General features: G+C 41.0%; 1 protein-coding gene across 1 annotated transcript; it reads left to right on the top strand.

The window, feature by feature from the left end:
- Positions 1 to 1,861: 1,861 nt before the first annotated feature.
- klc2 (kinesin light chain 2) lies at positions 1,862 to 14,657 on the top strand. Its single transcript, XM_074662000.1, has 14 exons — positions 1,862 to 1,962; positions 5,435 to 5,680; positions 5,766 to 6,111; positions 6,605 to 6,821; positions 6,900 to 7,089; positions 7,166 to 7,339; positions 8,163 to 8,262; positions 8,639 to 8,688; positions 8,792 to 8,859; positions 9,393 to 9,501; positions 10,252 to 10,404; positions 10,491 to 10,615; positions 10,712 to 10,769; positions 11,733 to 14,657. The coding sequence occupies exons 2-14, from the start codon at positions 5,453 to 5,455 to the stop codon at positions 11,814 to 11,816; spliced, it is 1,902 nt and encodes a 633-aa protein (XP_074518101.1). The 5' UTR covers positions 1,862 to 1,962; positions 5,435 to 5,452; the 3' UTR covers positions 11,817 to 14,657.
- Positions 14,658 to 14,705: the final 48 nt, after the last annotated feature.

Below are 14,705 nucleotides of genomic sequence, written 5' to 3'. Positions count from 1 at the left end.
GGATGTGCAAGACTCCAACCCTAGTAGGAGGTCTGGTCTTTACATAAAGGAATTTCTCAACTCATTATCCTGCTTATTATAAGGCAACTTATTTACACAACAAAAATTTCAGTTTAAGTGTTAACTGAACATGACTCATTGAACTGAGTAAAATATCTTCCTATGAAAACAATTCCACTCAGTTTTAGCTGCTTAAAAAATAATAGCTAACTCGGTAGCTTCTCAAAGTAAGCTAATCTTTAGTTTTAATACTTGCTAAACCATCAAATTGAGGCTGATAAAGGATGCTACCAGATTGAAAGCTAGCTATGAGTAGCATATCATGATTTTCTCATCATTTTTGGTTAAAACTAAAGAGTATTTTTGTGAGAATGGACAGTAACTCACCTTTTACATGATGAAAAGTTTCCTTGCTGTCCTCCACTGTTGCTAAAAAAAACGCAGGGGTGAGTTAAAGGAAACGTTAGCTCTCATAATTGCTCGCTTTGGCAGCCAAAAGCTAATTTGTAGCTTTGTATCTTGATTTTAGTTACGTTAATTGAAACTTAGTGCTGCTGTAGCTATTTTTGGCTGACACTGGCTTGCCAAATGACGAGAGGACTGTGAAATTGACAGTAGGAAAACTAACGGTTTTTCGCGCGTCTGGCGGCCTTCAGAATAAAGGTAATGACAACTGAATTTCAACAACAGCCTCTTCAACGGTCAGTTCTGGCCCTTGAGGAGGTTATCAGTTATTGACATTTTGACTGAAATAGGGAAAATATCTGCGGATATATTTTAGATTGGACATGTTATTGCACTGTTAAACTGATTCCAGCAAATGGGGTTTAGCATAAGCTAACCAAAAAGGGGTGTCCTCATCATGATACATTACCAACACTCTCTGGCTAGCAACCTAATGCTAACCAAACCTCAAAGCTTTCTATAAGACATTAATCAAATGTTTTTTTGTTTTTTTTTTTAATTAACTTATAAAAATAATTACATTTTTAATCCAAAAACTGTATTTTTTCAGATTTGGATTTTTTGTTTTTACAATTCAAATGGATTTTAAATCACTGAATCGATGAATAGACATTTACATAAGCTTAGACAAGATCATGTACTTTCTGTCAAATACAGTCTTTAAATATAAAGTGCAATTAATCAAATCAAGTGTCATCAAAGTGCTATACATGTTAAAAACAGTCCCCCCCCCCATTCAAACTCCAACCCAAAGTTCCCCCCACCCACACACACACACACACACACGCACACACACATATACACACACACACACACACACACACATATGCACACACAATACATGATTTTAAATGTGTGATTTTAAAATTGTGTGGCTGAGTACAGAGGAGCCAGGTCCTAATTAACATTAGTAGGATTATCACTGCATTTTCAGCAGGCAGTGTGAGCAAGGCCTAACTAATAAATTAGAGTTTTTACAGGCTTTGTGCAACCTTGAGTGTAGGTTACCTGGACTTACATCAGCAATCATGCTCACCCCGACCATATACAGTAGTATCTGATCAGAACTTTGATAAAATGTTTTAATCAAACTTTTTTCTTCCGTTTTTACTTAAATATGCATTCAAGTCCCTTTTATACCCAGCTAATAATTTTGGAAGGTTAGCTGTAAGGGTATAGCACTAGATAGCTTGACCGGTGTCATTGGAGCTGCCATAAGGGTCACCGAAACAAAGAGACGCAGAACAAAGCAGAAAAAGAACTGTTTTTCTCTGTATCAATGCTCACTCCATCTTCTGTGAAACCTTCCACGTTATATAAACCTGTTTGGCAGCCGACCTACTTTGCTTTCTTTTATTTTGAAAACCCCTTTTCCGGAAGTAGTTTGTTTTGCACTGTCAGACTTAACGCTGGTTTGTTCGGAGCATCACAACACTGTCCTCCTTACCTACCGCTTTGTTCGAGGGACAGAAAGCGCCGCATTTGTCTTCAATGCAGGTAAAAACACGGTTTATATGTATTTAAAGGAGCATTATGTCGTGGTCGGATCGTTTGAACATATATTTTTGACAGGAGCTGTCGAATTAACCGTTACATCCTCGACGAGGCTCGTGAATATGTCATATCTGGAGCACGCGCATGTAGTTCGCTTATGATGCTGCGCTGTCGAAATGTTGTTTGTATTTTAATGAAGTACATCGTGTACAGTCACAGTACACATGAAGGATGGGTAGTATTGGGCTGGGGCCTGCTCTGTTTACAAACAGTTAACATGTCGGACGCAGACATTTGCATTGGATTAGCATTATTGAATCAGTCGTGTCTTAGGGTTTGTCCTCATTGTGCTGTCCTCTCTCTGTCAGTCACCTTGATTGATCCGAGCCAAACCCTTCCGCCTTCATCCTACAGGCCTCACCCATCCATCTTCCCATTCATCCACACACCGGCTCAGTTATTTATTTATCTTTGCCTGTGAACCCTCTGAACAGAGCAGCCTTCATCAGTAACGACATGAATCCTGTGATGCTACTTCCTAACGTTTAACGGCTCCTGTTTCAAGCGTTGACACGCTCGGTTTAGATATTGGTGCATTGCAGTCAGTGTGTGAGGCGTTTGGGAGGGAGGGGGGAGGAAGAGCGCGAGACAGACAGACAGGGGGGAGAGGGGTGGGGTGAGGGTGCCGGAGAGGAGAACAGGTGCGTCTCCTCCATCAAAGCAGGAGAGGAGGAGAAAGTCACGATGCTGCACAAATGGCTGCTCTGTCCTGCTGCTGCTGCTGCTGCTGCATTGGGCTCGTTTTCAGCCGAGTCGCAGTGCGCATGCTCAGAAGGGAAAGTGACGCTTACAGAGCTAGCTGTCTGTTTTTCGTAAATGTACCGCTTTAAAAAAAAAAGATTGTCGTGTTTTAGGCAGATTTTATTATCTAGAATCCCCCTTTTAAGTAAAAATCCTGTATTTACTGCTAACAGTTCGCTGATTATTCTCTTATTTGTTTTTTGTTTACTGCGCAAAGTTGTTAGCTAGTTAGACATGATGTTAGCATTTATTCCAGTGAAACCTAGCAAAGGAAAACTGGAAAATATGCTTTCAAAATGATTTTAAAAAAGTCACTCAAATTATTGATATTTTTATACTTATACTTTTTTTTATACTATTCAAATGTTTGAAACGCAAATTTATTGAAGGCAAGTTAGATATGACGTAAGTCAACCACTAGCTTTACTTAGCAAAGTTTGCATGTAGCCTAAATTTTTGTTTGTTTCTTCGTAGATGTTTTACGTGCTACTTGGAATTTTTTTTAAGCTATTATGAAACCTTTTGTTATATAATGGAAAAATTATAAACATTTATACATTTTTTGTTTGTTTGTTTGTTATTAAGTGATTATTCAAATATTCAAAATTACTGTGATAAGCTTTTGAAGGCTAGGTTGATCTGATATTCATATGTATTCTAGTTTTTGCTTGCAATTTTTTTTTATTTTGTTAATTTTTTTCATCAACATTTGCCATTTGATGGGAAAAAGCAAACATATTATGGATTTACTACGTACACTGTCAGGCGGTTATGTCACGTTACAACAAGGGGCTGGTTAAAAACAATGAAAATTGAAAAACTACACTTTTTAAGATGAGATAAGGGTCATGTGGAGTATTGAATTATTTTTACCATCAAGCAAAAATCAACCATTTAAATTGGAGAAAATCATGACTCATGCCCACTCATTATGACTCATTATGTACGAGTTATAAATGACATGTTGACACCCTTCAGTTCATAATCTCTTTAATCTGACGCATGGTTTCTGTCTATAAAAGACATTTTTGAGGGAAAATGTTCTCCACAGTTCAATGATATCAGACATGCATGTTCTGTAAACTTTTATTACTTATCATGACATATAAATAACACAAAGTAGCTGTAAAACAGGATGTATCCAGATATCCAAAACCAGGCCCTGCGATGTGATTCTGTCACGATCACCTGACTCTGAGTCAGAGTCTCCTTGGTAACAGCTGCTCTGTCTGACTTTAATTGGCTGAAGCGGTCACTGGAAGCTGCTGCTGCTGCTGCTGCTGCGTCACTTTCAGGCTTAGAGGAATCCTTTGTAATCTGAATGAGTGTAAACACACACCACTTTCACTCGCACGGTCACCTTATTGCTTTCAAAGTGGCCTCAGTGCTGCAGAGCTGATGGGAGCAGAGGCTGTGGTCGAGCTGTTTCTACACCGCAAAAAGACAAATATAAACAATTAGTTGTCTGATTTTTATTAGAGCTACATTTATCTAACAAGCTCTGAAAAAATGTCTCATTTTAAGATCTGAAAAGACAAAAATGTCACCTATATGAGTATGTAAATAGGGTAAAATGATTTTCACATTGTCATATTTTGTGTCTTTCAAGATATTGAAAAAACTTTAAAAATTACAGAGAACTCCCAAAACCCAGACTTCTGTAAAATAATCATATATCCGACTTAATCACAATATCTTGAGGTTAAAATCAGAATAAAAAATAGTTGATCTAAGAATAATTATTGTAATGTCAGAGTTCTACGTAGAAAAAAGGCACATTTCTAAAATTTATCCCACTTATCCCACAATTTATCTAGGGATTGTTTCACATTTGAAACAATACGGTGCCCGTTCCTGGTTCCTGCCAATCAGTATCGGTACTCAACGGTACCAATTTTTGGTACTTTTGTGTGTTTATGTGGTTAGAAAATATCAATTTGTTTAATAATAACATCTAAATTCTTTTCAATTTAACATATTTATTCTTCAACATATAACCTTGAAATGCTGTGTTCATGTCCAGCATGGAAAATCTCCTACTCTTCCACTCCCTCACAGTCACAAGGATGCGTTTAGGTACCTAAACATGGTACCTTTTGATTTTATTTGTCAGCTGGTACCTACAAAGTACCTAATTCAGTACCCATCGCTACAGATTTCTGAGATCGAAGTCAGAATCTTGACCCAAATCTCAGAAATATAAAAGAAAAGTCCAGAAAAAATGTCTTGTTTCAGGATATTTAAAGACTAAAATGATACCTTGAAAGACTAAAGCAAATTGCTGAAGGGTTTCCAAAAAAACTTGTTTGGTTTTTCTTTATAAGTCGTCATTCTTATGTCAAGAAACTGAACAAGAACTTTTTTTACATATGGAAAGAAAAAAAAATCTTGTTTTTTACATGTCATGTGATTTCAGCACAGAGCTAAAGCTTTGTCCTGCTTTGACCTTCTTCATCATGAAGTATTTCTTCAGTTCTCCTCTCTTATGTATCCTCTTTCCGTCTGTATCAGCGCTCCTCAGCCTCCCTGTTTCTCTTCCTTATCTCCTCTTTTTTTTTGAGACCTCTGAAAAGGTCAAACCCAACACACATGCAGCAGAAACTGTTTCTTTGTCCCGTTGATAAAAAACAAACCTCACTCCCGTCGTCCTCATGTTCTGTTTCTTCTCTCTCAGGGTGTTTGAAACCAGGAAATGTCCACCATGGTGTATCCACGCGAAGAAGCCATCGAGCGACTGAGCCAGGATGAGATCGTGCTCAACACCAAGGCCGTCATGCAGGGCCTGGAGACGCTGCGCGGCGAGCACGCCCAGCTGCTCAACTCGCTGCTGGACTGCACGCAGCCGCCCGTCGCCCAGGAGAAGTCCGGACTCCTCCGTAAGAGCCTGGAGGCCATCGAGCTGGGTCTGGGGGAGGCTCAGGTCAGACTCAGGACTAGTACACAGACGCAGTGAGTTTGTCGTCAGTCATGTAATGAGTTTCTCTGCTTGGCCTCTGTTCCTCCAGGTCATCATTGCGCTCTCCAGCCACCTCAGCGCCGTGGAGTCAGAGAAGCAGAAGCTGCGGGCTCAAGTCCGCCGCCTCTGCCAGGAGAACCAGTGGCTGCGCGACGAGCTGGCGGGCACGCAGCACAAACTGCAGCGCAGCGAGCAGAGCGTGGCCCAGCTGGAGGAGGAGAAGAAGCACCTGGAGTTCATGAACCAGATTAAGAAGTTCGACGACGACGTCTCGCCATCGGAGGAGAAAAGCCAGAGCTCTGGAGGAGGCGGCGGTGGAGGGGGCGGGACTGGAGGGGACAGTTCTAAAGACAGTCTGGATGACCTGTTTCCAAATGATGACGACCAGGGACCAGGTATGACGTCAGACGCTGTTATTAGACCATGTCATCGTTAATTCATGAAGGAAGTCTTCAAAAGGTGCTTTTCAACTGCAGGAACTGGGAACCTTTTGAGGGACTCATCATGTCATCGTGTATCATGTTTATCATCGTTCATCAGCAGGAATGAGGGTCTAAATTTAGTTTTGGGGCAGTTTTTCTTCCCATTTGAAAAGTCCCTGCTTGATGAAAACTACTCTTAAAAGTTCCAGGAACTTTTGGGGCAGGACATTTCTGATTGTGATTGCCCTCTGTAACGTTTTGTGACACTATGATGAGGATTTATCTCAGTGTCAGAAATAGATTATTAGATATACTACTCGAACAGCAGGAACTTTCTGAGGACGAAACATAGTTCCAGGAACCAAATTTCCACCCTTGTTCTTGGTTGGTTCCTCTAAAGATTCCTAGTTCCTTTAGGTAATGTCAGTAAGATCCAAGGTTTGATTCCCTCCTCTCTGCCCGTTAGCTCAGCCCAGCGGAGAGGTCGCCGCCCAGCAGGGGGGCTACGAGATCCCAGCCCGCCTCAGAACGCTACACAACCTGGTGATCCAGTACGCCTCTCAGGGCAGGTACGAGGTGGCTGTGCCGCTCTGCAAACAGGCGCTGGAGGACCTGGAGAAGACGTCTGGACATGATCATCCTGACGTGGCCACCATGCTCAACATCCTGGCCCTCGTGTACAGGTGGGGTTCTGACGGGATGAGGTCTCAGTGGATCCTGGTCAAAGATGGAGATTAAGTGTTTTTGTTCTCGACCATCAGGGACCAGAACAAGTACAAAGAGGCCGCTCACCTCCTGAATGATGCCCTCGCCATCAGAGAGAAGACTCTGGGGAAGGATCATCCAGCTGTGGCCGCCACCCTCAACAACCTGGCTGTTCTGTACGGCAAGAGGGGCAAATACAAGGAGGCGGAGCCTCTGTGCAAAAGAGCGCTGGAGATCAGAGAGAAGGTACAAACCCACAGGAACTAGGAAGCGCTCCCTTGTTTCTGTAAAATAAACGCTAACTGTAGGAATGTGTCTGCAGGTGTTGGGGAGGTACCACCCTGACGTCGCCAAGCAGCTGAACAACCTGGCGCTGCTGTGTCAGAACCAGGGCAAGTACGACGAGGTGGAGTACTACTACAGGCGGGCCCTGGAGATCTACGAGTCCAAACTGGGAGCTGATGACCCCAACGTGGCCAAGACCAAAAACAACCTGGTGGGTTTGCATGTTTGAACTCTCCACTTTGACCATGTTCATCTGCTATAATGGAGAAAATGATCTGTGTGACTTATACCGCAACCAGCCACCGGGGGGAGCTCTTAGCATAATGGCTTCACTTTGAAAACTGTTCTTCTTCTCACTCTGTTATAAAGTCACTGGATGAGATTTAGGATTGTTTTTATAAATTTGGCACAACAGGTCCTATTTTGGGTGATGACTGTTTTAAAATCCTTTAAAGAGGGGGTATTGTGCCCACTCTTTAAGAATTTTTAAGTCCTTATTTTGTCCCTCCAGTATCCCTAAAGTAGCTTTTCATGATTTATAGCTCATGCTGGTGTTTTAGAAAACCCTTATTTTCAGTGTCTTTTTTTAGCTACTGTCTCTTTAAGGCCCCCCCGATCCACAAACCCCCTTCCTTCTAATAGGCCAGCCTACTTGGCGTTTGAGGTTCATTCTTTCCCGTTAGGATATTTTTTTGTAACAAAATCATCATTTCAGCAAGTCTTGTTTAAATCTCACTTAAAATATTTGAAAGCAGAATACCCCTCTTTAATTTATACCCCCTCTTTAAGTTTTGAACTTAGGCTGCCATCTTGCGAAGTGGTTGACAGTGGCAGTGTAGTTATGTCTAAAGTGAGGCCCAGTTTAGTTGCTGGGTAAATTAGACATTGTGCTACATATTTTATAAACTTTTTGTGAATTCGCCCCCTGCTGGTCGTTTGTGTAATGCAGGTTAAAAACCCTAAAGTGTGTCCTTTGAAACCAGAGTGGAGTCTTTGTTTCAGATTCATGAATAAAAACTTGGGTTTCTCCTCAGGCTACGTGCTACCTGAAGCAGGGGAAGTACAAAGACGCTGAGGCGCTCTACAAAGAGATCCTGACCCGAGCACACGAGAAGGAGTTTGGATCCGTTAACAGTGAGTAGAAACCGAAACTGAAGAGGACACATTACGTAAAATTCAGTGTGGACCAAACCAGCCACAGGAAGTTTAGGCATTAACTTTTTTTGGACCTGGGTTTGTCCCTTGGCCGCGCCCTGCTCTCGCCCTCAGCCCTCTCAGTGGGTCAGAGGATTACGTTCATGCTATGGGAGCGTGTGGAGCAGCTTAATTACCATGTTCCCCTCCTGCTGTGGTTAAGCTCATCAAACACTAATGTGTCACATGTCCAGCACGAGGCGAAGCAATGGCAGGAATGTGGCGCCGCATAGTCAGAGAAAACCCAACATGTGGAATTCAATTCAATCTCATTCATCTCAGAGTTTTTATAAATCTCTGTGTCTTCTTTCCACAGACGACAACAAGCCGATCTGGATGCACGCAGAGGAGCGAGAGGAGAGCAAGGTCAGTCCAAGCCGGCCGCGTTTCCCTGACGTCAACTTGATTTCAACAAGCTGATAAATTAACTCACGTTTCATTCGCTTTCTCTTCTTCCTGTTGCTCTCAGGGGAACCGCAAAGACTCGGGCCCTTATGTGGAGTACGGGAGCTGGTACAAGGCCTGTAAGGTGGACAGGTGAGACTCCATTAAGCTGAAACCACAGAAGAAGAATACTTCTTCACCACATACAGTCATATCTGATACAAACAGGAAGTTGGTGTGTGACTGTCCAGCCTTAAATCAGATCTGTAGCTGGTTGTTGGAAAGTGGCGTCCCCCAAGGCTCACTGCTCGGGCCCTTGTTTATTTTACAAATCAACAATATTTTTTAAGTGTCACCAAACACTAAAACCAATCACAAAAATGTGCCAAAATTATGAAAGCACCATCTGTTATCTTAGTCCTGAAATACACAAACCTGCTTTTATTTTGAAAAACTCAGCATCACAGACATCTAAATCTGAATAAGCACAAGCAAGCATGACACATATATGGGTAAAAATCTGGTGGCATGTAAACTTCTGGTGATGAAAGTTGACATTCTGCTGGAAAAAGATTTATTGATGTATGCTAACCGCTAGCATATTAATGGAATTCCCTATGTACGTTAGCACCAAGCTAGCGCTCATTGAACAGGAAGTAAAAATCGTCTGTTGTTTTTTTCTTCAGCCCCACAGTGAACACCACCCTGAAGAGTCTGGGAGCTCTGTACCGTCGTCAGGGAAAACTGGAGGCTGCAGAGACTCTGGAGGAGTGCGCCAGCAAGACACGCAAGCAGGTACACACACAGACACACACACACACACACACAGAAAGTGTCAGGTGAGTTACTGCTCTTAGATTAGTCGTCTGGACTCTGTGGTGGGTTCAGGGCTCTGGTTTGTACGGTGTCACATTCCTGCTGAGGCTCAGTGATGTTGAGACGAACCATCTGACAGGAAGTGAAAGAGTTTAAAGGGGAGTTTGACTTTTATTGTTTATCTTTTTTCACTCACTTTTCCTTTTCTCCTTTTCTCTCTTTCGCCCAACCCTTACTCTCGTTTTCCTTTTTCTTTTCTTTTCTTTTTTTTCGACTCCTTTTCTCTTCTTTCTTTCTATCCCTTTCTGTCTGTTCTCTTTTTCTTTTCTCCTTTTCTATCCTCCTTTCTTTCTTTTCCTGTCTCCCTTTGTCTCTATTTATCATTTCCTTTCTGTCTGTTTGACTTTTATTTTCCTTTTTTTTCCTTCTCTTTTTCTTTCTTTCTTTCTCTCATTTCTCCCTACCTCTCTTTTATCTCTTTGTCACTTCCCCATCCCTTTTTTTGTCTTTCTCTCTTTTCCCTTTTTCTCTTGCTCTTCTTTCCCCCCTTTCTCTTTATTTCTCTTTTTCCTTCTTTTACTTTCTCTTTTTCCTTTCTCTTCACTCTTTCTTTTTCTGTCTTTCTCCTTTCCTCTGTTTATTTCTCTTCCTCATCATCTCTCTTTGTTTTTCATTTTTCTGTTTTTTCTTTTTTTAAACCCCCTCTCTTTTCCTCCCCCTCTGTCTCAGGGTATCGACGCCATCAACCAGAGTAAGGTGGTGGAGCTGCTGAAGGACGGGGGAGCCGGAGGTGGGGACAGACGACACAGCAGGGAGGGAATCAACGGCCCGGGGGGACAGAGGGGGGAGAACGAGGGCGACGACTCTGCAGAGTGGAACGGGGTCAGTTAACGAACGCCAAAACAAAAAACATTGCATGTCCAGTCTGATAAACTCTGACTGATTCCATGTTCTGCTCCCTCTTTCAGGACGGGAACGGCTCTCTGCGTCGCAGCGGCTCCTTCGGGAAGATCCGCGACGCTCTGAGGAGGAGCAGCGAGATGCTGGTGAAGAAGCTGCAGGGCAGCGGACCACAAGAACCCAGAAACCCCGGGTAAGGCTGCTGCTGATGACCTCATCATGCGGTAATGATGTAAGCTGTTCTCTGGGAACCTCTGGTTGATCATCTGATTGTTTTTGTTTCACACAGGATGAAGAGGGCGAGCTCCCTGAACTTCCTCAACAAGAGCGCTGAGGAGACCACACAGGTACAGGCTTCATTTGTTTAAGTCCCCTTTTTTATTCCTTCATTCTTTCTGTTGTTTTTGTTCAGATAAAGAAAACAAGCATGAGAAAAGTACAGCTCAAAATAGTGAATAGGTTGTTTATACATCCTTATGTCACAATGGTACAAAATACTGCCAGCTCATGCACTGCAAAAAAAGAAATCTTATCAAGTGTTTTTGTCTTATTTTCAGTAAAAATGTCTTTTTAGACTTAAAATGTGCTTGTATTGAGACATTTTTTTAATCTTTACTCAAATGTTTTCAGTGTTGAAACTGATGATTTCTGAGTAGATTTAAGTTTTTGTCACTGTTTAAGTAAGCACAACCGTGACTGAGGAGGGGACGCAGTCGATATGAGACCCTGCTGCTGAACTTCTAGATGTGCTTGTCTGTGCGTCACAGCATGGACCAGCTGTCTGTGCTCTACGCGGTTTCGTGTACAGAATAAATAAATTTATCTTTTTACATTTTCAAAATTGTCCTAAATAGCATGATAGCTCAAACATTTTGTTTGTGAATATATTAACCATTAGATCCACTGCAAAAATCAATAGGCACAAGACCCTGTGCCATGGAGCACAGACCACCAGTCAGCGCTGTGGGGCTCAGACAACCTGTGCCTCCTTAAGAACAATATTTCAATGTACAGCAGAGTCTCATATCTACTGCCTTCCCTCCTCACTCACGGTTACTAAAGTTATGAAATTAGAGCTGATTTTTGTTGTGACACCGTTTGTAACCATGAGTGAGGAGGGAACGCTGTGGATATGAGACCCAGCTGTTCTTTGAAATGTTATTTAATTTAGTTGTTCTGATCTGCTTCAATTTTTATTATTACATTTACTTAATTTATAAGACAAATTTATTAATTTCACGTCTTTCAGTTTTGAGTAAGCTCTGAAGTGATGGTGATCTACATTCTCACAGTCCCCTTTTCGTTTTCAGGACGCAAACCCTGGATTCTCAGACTGCCGGGGACTCAGCGCCAGCAACGTGGACCTATCCAGACGCAGCTCCCTGATTGGTTAGACAGACCCGTTGAAACAAACCCACCTGAGAGCGCACAGTGAGACCGAACACCTGCAGCGTATTTTGTAAAGAAAAGAAAACACTCCTCCTGACCACCTGTCGCTGCTGCCGCTGCTTCGCTGTACAAACCGCCGCCACCTTCACGATAGAGAATATTTAGATACACATAAATCAGCATGCTGCTAACTAGAAAGAGGAATGTCTGCACCTGAACGCCTCGTGACTCCTGGCTCTTAGCGCCGTAGCAAAGCGTCGTATCCACATCAGACACTCAAACTAACGTAGGCTGAACCAACTCCGGATTATTCTCTGTATATTCCACCTGTAGCATGAAGTATTAGCTGATGCTAACCACATATTGAGTCCATACCATAGCTGGTTTAATCGGTACATTACGATCCGCTAAGAGACGTTAGCACTAACCATTTACACCTCACTTTTTGCCTTCTTCTTGTTTTTATGTAAATACAGTTTTAAATTATTTCATATCTCATTCCTGTAAATAGAGCACGTGTTTTGTTTTGTTTTGGTTTACACTTAATCGGGTCATAGCAGGCATCAGAAGGTGGAGAGACGGGAAAATGAGGAAGAAAACTTTGAAAAGATCCAGAATGCTGATCAAATTTGTACCTCAGTTGCAGAAATTCCTCAACTTTGACTTTCAAAATAATTGTCATCATTAACGTAAAATGAATCTCAAAGTTACCTTACATATCTCTGACAGTCTTAAAACTACCTATCCACTTTAATCAAAAGTAAAATCAAACATTTTCATCACTTTCAGGTGTTTCTCAGCTTTTATTTTGAAAAACTGGACGTTTTCAGGTTTTTACCGGGCAGTAAAAGTCTGGAAAGATGGATTTGTTTACATTCATCAAACCAGAATATTTCAGTCATAATCATTTAATGATATCACTAATAACTTTATTTTTGATTCAGGATTCTTATTGTGATTTTTTTTTTTTGTGTCTCGTTGTATGAAAACACTCTTCCTGTTCTGCCTCATCAGTCCGAATCAGACGATCACAGATATGTGATGATTTCGTCCTCTGAATGTTCTGCTGTTTTACTACAATGTGCTTCTGCTACTACTTTTATTTTGAAGGGCGCTGTGAGATGATCACGTGAATGTTGAGTTTTACACTGGATTTTCTTTATGTCTGTGTTGTTTGCAAATCAGGAGCCAAAATACGATCAATACAAAGAGAAGCGTCCGCAGAATGTACGAACACGTCAGACTCGGCAAGCCGCGACTTCACCTGTGGGGAAACTTTCTTTGCTTTCTCATGTGAGGTGTTCTCGGCCTCACTCTTAAATTTTTCAGCTCAGGAAAGCCTGGAAAGACTCCACAAGTTTTAAAAGTGGTTTGATGCGAAGGCGTTTCAGGAAAAGGATGGTGCTTTCACACCGTTCTGTAAACGCCGTCAGCTTTTTGATGAGGTCGCATTGCTGAGTCTGAAAACGTGCTAATCTTACTATCAGCTTCTGAATGTGCGACATGGGAAAAGTTACGAGTTGATTTCGAAATCATGTGCGAGGGATTATCGTAAGTGTTTGAAAAGAAAGATTTGGGAAGATGATCACAGGAGGAAATGTACGGGGGCCCTGAAGTGCAATCCATAACAACCAACAAAGAAGAAGACGAGGAGTGAAATAAAAACATGCAAACAAAACATCCACAGGAAGACGAGCTTATTCAAAATGCATTAAACCATCCATCCAATCAGAGACGATTCTCATGCCCATAGGTATTCAACTTTCCTTTCTTTCTTATTGTTGAAGTGTTATTTTATTTTATTTTTTTTCCTGTTTTTTCCTTTTTTTTTTTCTTTTTTTTTTCTTTTTTTTTCGGGGGGTGATGGTGGATATTTTCTGTTTTTTTTTTTCTTTTTTAAATATTATTAATTATTTCAATTTTTTCTTGTTCATATGTTTTTTTTTCTGTGGCATTTTGTCTTTTTTCTTTTTGGTTTCTTTTGTTTTTTTTGGGGTGTTTGTGCGCATTTCCTTTATTTGTGGTATTTTGATTTTTTGTGGCTGAGTTTTCTTTTTTTGTGGGTTTTTTGTTTTGTTTTCTGCTTTTTTCCTGTTTTTTATCTGCTTTTTCTTTTTTAATGTGTTTTTTTTTCTGTGAAATTTTTTGTTTTTTTTGTTTGCACATTTCCTAAATTATTTGTGTTTTGTTTCTTTTTTTGTGGGGTTTTTTTTCTTTTTGTTTGTCTAGTTCTGTTTTCTTTTGTCTTGAACTCTTTTCAATAATTGTTTTGTTTATTTTTGTTTTGTTTTTTTTTGGTCATGTTTTGCACTTCAGGGCCACCGTAGAATGTGCTATAAGTGTCATTTGCAGCAAATAATGTACAGAATTCTACAACCTTTATATACGTGTGTACTGTACGTCACTACATGCATAAAGAAGATGAGAAATGTCTTTAGTTGTGCACAAGCTCAAAACCATGTAGTTGTGTAAAAATGCTTTTTCTGACACTAATAGTTGGTTCCTGAACACATCACAGTGTGAAACAGACACTTGTAGATCTGTGTTAATCAGACACGTCTTACTCTCTGAGTCAGTTTTTCTGTAAGTGTCACAATCACAGCTTCCACAAATATTTCAACATTTTCAACATCACAACACCAGAGAAAATCAAATGTTTTGTGTGAGTTTTGAACAGTGCACATGATTTTTTGTTGAAATATTTATGGAAATCCAGATGAAGTCTGTGTTGCTGGATGAGGATTTGTGAATGTAATCATCCTTTGCTGATGGTTCGATGGATTTTATTGTGAAAGGGCCAAACTGGTGTGTATTTTAGGAAAGGTTCAATAAAAACAAAACACTTTTCAACCTGAGCTCGAGTCATCTTTATTTTACACTCACTGACGCTTTTA

Source organism: Halichoeres trimaculatus, unplaced genomic scaffold (genome assembly GCF_033239565.1).
Source record: "Halichoeres trimaculatus isolate MK-OKI-2021-1 unplaced genomic scaffold, fHalTri1.1 fHalTri1_scaffold_22, whole genome shotgun sequence".
In the NCBI taxonomy this organism is placed as follows: Eukaryota; Metazoa; Chordata; class Actinopteri; order Labriformes; family Labridae; genus Halichoeres; species Halichoeres trimaculatus.
This window is presented reverse-complemented; position numbering and strand designations above follow the sequence as displayed.